Here is an 8,637-nt window from a genome sequence, read left to right as displayed (position 1 = left end):
CACTTTGGTTTATGAGTGATTTTTTTTTTTTGGATAGTAGGGAGAGGTGTGGATGGTTACATCCAACCCACATCAACATAAAGGCTAGAGAGCCCCTCATCATCCACCCCCAAATCAAATAAAACTAAGAGAGCCAGAGACCTAAGGAGATGGGTCTCTTTCTTTTGTTTGCACACACGCAAGGATGTCAAGTCTAGCAAATGAGATAAAGCACGAGCTAGGAGCGTTGCCCACACGTAAAACTTGACCTGCTTTTGGGTCAATAATTGACGTGAGGGGCTATGGGTACCACGACCATTGCTATCACTCCCACCCAAGCCCAAAACACACACACACACACACACACACACACACACACACTCACACTCAGACTCCATTGAACCCACTTATGCTTAATACTCGCTCTCCCTCCTGCCAACCCAACTCCCTACACGAAAGCCAAATCTCACACACCACACACACCACCCTATTGAACCCAATCTCTCTGTGTGTGTGTGTGTGTGTGCACACACCACCCTATTGAACCCAATTGTTCTCTCTCTCTCTCTCTCTCTCTCTCTCTCTCTCTCACACACACACACACACACACACACACACCCTATTGAACCCAACTGCGCTTAATACTCCCTCCCACTTTGTTGTGCCTTTCTCCCTGCAACTAATCACTATATGTTTCTAGAGAGAATGGAGTCGCCCAGCTCATTAGCATCCTTAATCTTTGACATCCCAACCGAACCCCCTAGTTTGTACAGTTATAGCTCTTCCATATCATCTCTTCAATTAGAGCAGTATCATGGACCGTTTAATTTCGATAACGCATATGCTGATGAATATTACACTCCTGATCATACCCCAGTCGCCTCCCATGCAGAAGAGCTTTCTCAAGGCTCGACACAGGTATTCACACATGAAATCGAGCTTAAGAATGACACCACCGCCAACAAGTAAGTAAGGCAGGCTCAGCGCATTTCATTACTGCTGCATCCTGAGGTGCTAATCATGATCAGATTAGCACTTAATTAGCAAACAAGTAAGGCAGGCTCAGCGCGTTTCATTACTGCTGCATCCTGAGGTGCTAATCCTCATGATCAGATTAGCATTGAATTAGCAAACAAGTAAGGCAGGCTCGGCGCATGTCATTACTGCTGCATCCTGAGGTGCTAATCATGATCAGATTAGCATTTAATTAGCAAAAGGCTGAGATCACTGTAAACATGATTTGTGAGGGCTTTCTATCTTTTGTTTTTATGAAGGAGGGGAAAAGCCCGCGGCCCCAAAGTAGCCTTCAAGACAAAAAGCGACGTGGACGTCATCGATGACGGATACAAGTGGAGGAAGTATGGGCAGAAGGCAGTTAAAAACTCCGGCCACCAGAGGTACACTATTTTCATCCATGATTTTTCATTATAGGTCCAAAACCTCCAAAGTGTTGTGTTTTAATAATAATAATATTATTAATATTAATAGAACTCATAAAATATACAAAAATTATCTGCACTAATGGAGGTTTAGGACAAACCTAAACCTCCAAAGTGTCGTGTTTTAATAATAATAATATTATTAATATTAATAGAACTCATAAAATATACAAAAATTATTTGTCCTAAACCTCCAAAGTGTCGTGTTTTAATAATAATAATATTATTAATATTAATAGAACTCATAAAATATACAAAAATTATCAAACCTAAACCTCCATTAGTGCAGATAATTTTTGTATATTTTATGAGTTTGAATAATAATAATATTATTATTATTTTGGGGTATTCCAGGTCCAAACCTCCAATATTGCAAATAATTTTTGTATATTTTATGAGTTTTGTAGATTTTAATATTACTAAAACAGACTACACACCACCAATTTTTAAGCCATCACACTCAACATTTGAAGGTATTTTCAAATTTTGAACTATCCTGAGGATTGTTCTTTTTTGGGCCACTAGAAATGTCATAAATCTTATGCAATCCATTTCACATTTGGCCCTTACGTTTATCCATCTCATATGTGATTTGTTGATTATAATTGATAATTGCTCATCCATGTGCATGCCACATGTTTTTAGGATGGGTGCTTGTCAATATGTCAAGAGCACCCTAAGTATGGGTTCACCACCTTGTTCCCGTGTTTGCTAAGGTATTGCATGAAATTTCTATGCAACATGGTTGTCCAATCATCTTTCTCTCCTTTGAGCAGCTTGCAAACTTTATGCATGTCCACCCTGTTATACATGTCTGTTATATGTGTCAGCTAGCTTTACTTGCACATAGAGGCCACCCTGCAAGCTTTCTCCAACTTTGGATCCCTGAGAAAAGAGAATTCTGTGTCGTTATTGTTTACTTTTTCGGTTGGGACGATCTCAGAGAAATCCAACTTTTTTGAGAATGGTGTGGGTTCGTTCCGCTTTGTCCTCTACGTATAGCTCAACGGTGAGCTCGGACTCTTCAAAGATGCAAAGTATGTAGGGGTGATAGGATGTGGATTGAATATATTTAATTTGATAATATTATTCAATTTATGTTTCTTCATTACTTAGAGCTTTATAAAAACCACGATCACCAATTTCACAAGACTTAGGTAAAAGGAGAGGGAAAAAACAAGAGAGTCAAGATGCATGCAAACCTTGAAAAATGGGGAATCTAAAAAAGCATATTCTTTGCTTGTTTGATACTGTAGATCAAATGGTGGAGATTTATATCATCTTCTATATATAAAGGAAAACTTGTTTTATTACATACCCTTTATTATAATGTCTTCAAAAAAAAAAGATTAAAGTCACTAACATTGATGTTGTATGTTGATTTGTAGGGCCTATTATCGATGCTCTGAAAATAGTTGCCCAATTAAAAAGCAAGTTCAAAGGCTAGAAGATGACCCCCAATATGTTATTACAACCTATGAGGGGTTGCATAATCACCCAATACCCATTCCTATGTACATTCCAAAAAATCCTTTATCTAGGAAGAACTTGGTGGATTTTCAATCTTCACAACAAAACAATCCATAAGCCGATTTATAAGAAGTAAAACTTTATGCAACGACTTGACTATGCTCATGCAATGGATTCACTTAATTATATAAGATTGAATTCCAGTTAACATGCTTTATATAGGTAACACTTAAGCTCTCTCTTGAGGTTCTTTCAAAGGATTTAGTACACTACAAGAGATCTACCTAGTACCGACGTTTTTAAGGTGATAGTTTTTTAAAGGCATGTGATCTTACAAGCCTCGGTATTATTGTTTCAATAATTACATTGGTAGAAGCATTAATATTTGTGTTGAAATTTACTTACTGGATTTTATTAAACATATTAGTAAATATGCATTTGATTTGAGAATATAAAAGAAATTTTATGATTGTTCATCTTATACAAGGTCCATGGCTCCAAAGAGGTGAATTTCTCATGTGATCTATGTATCTCCTATAGTTAAAAGGGAGTTCATTATCTCCTATAGTTAAAAGGGAGTTCATTATCATCCATAGAAGCATCTGAGGATGTACTATTGATAAATTCACTAGATGATGATGATCCCTTCCCATGTTATATGAATTGATTTTCAATGACATTATCATCTTAAACGTATACATTATGAACATCTCTTTGATTACCCTCCAAAGCATTGGGGACATTATCACCTTCTTTCATTTCTTCCTCAACATCTTTATCTTCAAATATGTGTTTGCTTCAAGGTGCAACTTGTATTACATATCACCATTTTGATTTCCGAAGCTAGTCAGTGGAAGATTACCTGCTCCATATTATAAGATCTATAGTATTTTTTTCATTTTATAAAAAGAAAAAGATAATATATAAAATAAAAATAATACATATTTTCTAAAAAATTATTACTGCTCTCACAATGTTGTGGTAGTACAAATGTATCATGACTATTTGTCCACTTTGTTTAGTCGATAGCAAAGAATCCACTTTTATCTCTTTTGACTATTGTATTTAGACCAATATAGACCACTTTGAATCATTAAACGTCGATAGCAAAGAATCCACTTTTATCTCTTTTGACTATTGTATTTAGACCAATATAGACCACTATTGTATTTAGACCAATTTAGACCACTTTGAATCATTAAACGTCAATAATGAAAATGCCAAAATCTTACATTTATAATATCTTGTTTCACAATAATCAAGATTTGAAGTGAGAAGATTTGCGTCATCGGCACTTGCTAGACTCTCTTGGAGAAAGTTACCCATTACTCTAAAATCAAAGGCCGTTCTACTCTTATCTATATGCTCCATGTGAAAATGATGACCATGGGGCCATAATGCTCCACATTTATAATAATACAATAAACATTTTAGCAAAAAATACCAATAATATGAGAAAAATAATTAAATAGGGTTATCTATGTGCTTTAACTTACTTACATGCCAATCACATCCTCTTGCAAACTCCATTTCTTGCTCACTAAAATTTTCACCATTATCCCTTGCTTTCCTAAGAGTATTCTTCAGCCATCTAAGTGGCATGTCTATGGGGAGAAGTGCAAGCTCAGGTAGGTATGGAAGATATCTATGTTTTCTCCTGAAAAGTATTCTAGCATTTGTTCTTTCCAGGTGTGCCTCTTTAAACCTATTAATCCATTATGATGGGATTTTTTTGCTTGGGTTTTTGATGCATGCTTGGCTAGAAACGTGTGTGCATGTCCATGTTTTCCTACATCCACTTTGCTCTTTTCCATTTAGAATTATCTCGTTAGCATTGGGTTGGTGTCTAGTTTTTTTTAGGATCTTGGTGGACTCCTATCGAGAGTGATGTTTTTTCTTGGTTCCACATTGGATGTCATCATGGTTCCTTGTAAATACTATGTGTAATAGTTTTATTTTTAGAAGCTTTGAAATGGTTCTAGTTATTAGAAGCTTTTTAAATCTATGTGCATTTTTGGAGGCTAAGGCTATTTAGGCCTTATGCTTTATATTTGTAAAAGGAGAGAGGAATTGGGTACTAGAAGAAGTGTGGAAGATAATAAGAGAGTGCTTTGTTTTGTTTTGTTTTTTTCATAATTTTTCAAAAAGCTATGTTTTCTTCTTCTTCTATGTGTATGAGAGAGAGAGAGAGCGCTTTCACGCTACTACACATAACAAGGCAAGGGCATTAATGCCATCATTAGCGCCATCGTCCGTGCCATCATCAACACCATCGTTAACGTTGTCAATGGTGGGAGCATGTGATGGATTGATCAACTTAGCATTTTATCACCTTAGGAAGAGGCTTAGCAAGAGGATGTGATGGATTGATCAACTTAGCATTTTATCACCTTAGCAAGAGGCTTCCATTAGCACGTGGCTTCCATGTGGTAGGGCTTGTGTAGAGCGCTTCACACTACTACACATAACAAGACAAGGACATCAACATCATCAACACCATCATCAATGCCATTGTCAACACCATCATTAATGTCATCGATGGTGGGAGCAGGGGGATAGATCGATCAAGGTAGCATTTTATCACCTTAATAAGAGACTTAGCAAGAGACTCCCATTAGCACACATGGTTCCATGTGTGGCAGGGCTTGTGTGGTGTGCACCTCCCATTCCTTTTCCCTATCATGCACTTTTAGGTGTGGTGTTTACACTATGGTGACTGTTAGTCCATTAAGAAAAATTTGGACTCACAAACTGACCCTCTAAGGCCTTTCTCTCTCTTCCATGAATCAAGGAAAAGTGCAAAAATAATGTTATAATATTTCTCCTCTCTCTTCTCTTTTTGAATCTTGTACATCTCAAAATATTAGTTTTATAAAAGATTCACTTATTATTTTATTTATTGTCCAAGAACTGTACCAGACCTGCTCAGAACTCGAATATCTCAAAAACTATTTTTTTATTTGAGCTGGTTTTGAATATCTGAATATGACATTCTTAAATGCCCAGATTCATTTATGACTGAAGAAACAATCATTTCATGATTCTAGAAGGATTTTATCTTAAAAATGGAATATCTTGATTTGTACTTTGTATTTCATAATTTATTTTTACAAGTACGTAGATCCGTGCTTTATCTATATTCTGGTGCGTTTTTATGTTTTTTTATAGAGATTTGAAGAGAAGACATTTTTTAAGATTTGAAGAATGTGTTTAGATTTATTATTTTAGAGAATAGTGCATTACGAATTTTCCTTTTTTTGTGATAGAGCTTCTTCTTCTCTTTAGGGCATTTCTTCTTTCCATAGCTCATTTCTTCTTCTACTTTCAAATTTGCATCTCCAAATAGTTTGTATTTCCTTCCATGTCCAAATAGTTTGTATTTCCCTCGTGTTCTATTGCACTTGTATACTACAAAGCTAGAGAATGAACAGTGATTTGATTTTTTGGTGCCATTTTCTTGGAGCCAACACACCATTTCCCTCTTCATTAATCTTGCTAATCAAGGAAAGAAGCAACAAAGAAACAACACAGAGAAGCAATAGAGAACAAAAATGGAGGTTAGCAATGTTTTGATGTTGGTTATGTTCAATTGAGTTTTATAAGTTATGTTTTCCCGTTTGTTATGTGCATTACTATTCGTAAAGAATAAAGTTAATAGTAAGATATGTTTTACTGTTGGTTAATAGTAATAATATGTGCATTACTGTTGGTTAATAATAATAATATGTGTTAAAGTCGGTGTTAAGTTACACATATGTGTTAATAATCATGAGATAGTGATGTATCTAAGTGTTTCTAGGTTTTTGATGTTTTAGGAAGCAAGAAGCTCTAAGAAGAGAAGTATACACTTCTAGCTAGATGAAGAGTATGCCCCATTGTACAAGAGAATTGAGATTTCAATGATGAATCCATCGGTGATGCAACTACACAAAATAGAAGGGAAAAAACATATAGATCTTTGGGTTGATGGGTCTATATATCCACCTAATCCTATTACACAACAATCTCCCCAATTCTCAGGACTAACATCATTCTCAGGACTAACCTGTTTGTGAGGGTAATGCAGGGTTACATGGTTATACTTGGAGACTTGCAACCCAAGCCCATGTTTCTGTACAACATATCATGAAACTTAATAGATCATTGTTGGTAAAACAAGAAGAGAACAATGTTTTGCAAGATGCTATGCATGACATGGTAATGATTAACCAGGTTAATGATTTATAGGCTAGAAATAACTCAGAAATAAGAAGATGAAGACAATGCTAGAGAAGACTGTCACTTATGGGCCCACAACAACATGGGAGGTACGTGAACGGCAGAATGCCAAAGGTCATATAAACCTATGCACATGTTGGTAAAGACAAGTGGACAATACAGGCGAAGGATCTATGCACAACGTGATAACATGCAAAAGATGTTTAGCGATCTAGAAAATGAAGTGAATCAAGGAATTGAAAAGGTACTCACTAAAGATATGGTGAAGCCTGCGCTTCAATGCCCAAAGTTTAAGTCAGCTGGTGTGATAAAGTTATCATACAATGCTTACAAGAGGTAAGTGATTCCTTCACATCAAATGATATGCAGGGAATATGTGATAAGGTAGGAATAAGTTCTCAGTCTTATGGCATGATATACAAACATTTAGATACAAGGTTTAAAAAGTGTTGCAAAAGAAAAGGGTATTGCCTCTTCCTAAACCATTTCATGTGGTGCAAGCACGACAATCATTAAACAGTAAGGTGGAACAATTAATTGGTGAGCCAATGTACTTATGTCATAGACATGTATGCAAGTATGGGTCAAAGGAAGTGCCGTTTGTCTTGTACACAAATAAAAATTTTGCATTAGATGTATGCAAGTTACAATCTCTAATGGTAAAATTTTATAGTATATTTGTTGCAGAATGTGGAGGTAAGCTAAAATTTGTTTTGAAGCTTGATGAAAGTGATGTTATCAAAGGTCCGAAGTTAGAACGTGTTAGTCTAACTCTCATGAATAGAGCACTGGATCCTAACATCTTGCTTGGTCATCTTGATTACTTTAGTGTATAGTCTAAGAATGAAATTTGGTGGCTTGCTGCATTTGAAGTACCAAAGGAAGATCATGAGATTTTGAAGATTTTCTTTAACTTGACAGAGATACCTAATACAATGCAACATTAAATTCATGGTGAAAGTTTGCACGTGGAAGGTTATGGTGAGTATTAAGTGGAATGGCACCTTGCTGGAGATCTCAAAACTTTCAAGTGCATGTTTGGTGTGTCAAATGTAGAGTTTCCTTTTATATATTGTATGCGGTCTAGAGAGAAAGGTAAGAATGGGAAGAAACAATGGGAAGAAAGAGGCAGAGAAGGGTGTCCTACACGTGATCAATTTGTTTGCCGTGGGGAAAAAATGGTACGAGTAGATCATCCTAAGTGGGATCCTATTCTTAACATCCCCTTGATAAGAGTACACTTTTGCACTTTGCATGCACTAGTGAGAATCATAGACAAATTGCTTTATGAATATGTGTGTTTTGCTTATAAAATGCAGCCAGCTTACGATACCCAAGAAACATGTAAAATGCAGCCAGCTTATGAATATGTGTGTTTTGCTTATAAAATGTAGCCAGCTTATGATACCCAAGAAACATGTAAAAGGATGGAAGAAGTATTATCTGGGATGGGTTTACATTGAGGCCAGGTAGAAATAAAGAAGGATGAAAAAAAGTTCGGAGGAGCAAGCGGCAATGTACCATGCAAGCC

The 8,637-nt window shown here is 36.0% G+C and overlaps 1 protein-coding gene across 2 annotated transcripts; it reads left to right on the top strand.

Moving 5' to 3' along the window:
• Positions 1-323: 323 nt before the first annotated feature.
• LOC147610567 (putative WRKY transcription factor 43) lies at positions 324-3,036 on the top strand. 2 transcript variants are annotated; one of them, XM_086786481.1, is made up of 3 exons: positions 324-897; positions 1,254-1,376; positions 2,807-3,036. In XM_086786481.1, exons 1-3 carry the CDS (start codon positions 794-796, stop codon positions 3,003-3,005), a joined length of 426 nt encoding a protein of 141 aa, XP_086642607.1. In that variant the 5' UTR covers positions 324-793; the 3' UTR covers positions 3,006-3,036. The 2 variants fall into 2 exon arrangements, with proteins under 2 accessions (XP_086642607.1, XP_086642606.1); XM_086786480.1 differs by having other exon boundaries at positions 330-944.
• Positions 3,037-8,637: the final 5,601 nt, after the last annotated feature.

This window comes from Cibotium barometz, chromosome 49 (assembly GCF_041138505.1).
Source record: "Cibotium barometz isolate CiBa-2024 chromosome 49, ASM4113850v1, whole genome shotgun sequence".
NCBI lineage: Eukaryota > Viridiplantae > Streptophyta > Polypodiopsida > Cyatheales > Cibotiaceae > Cibotium > Cibotium barometz.
Note: the sequence above shows the minus strand (reverse complement) of the source record. Positions and strands in the feature narration are given on the sequence as shown.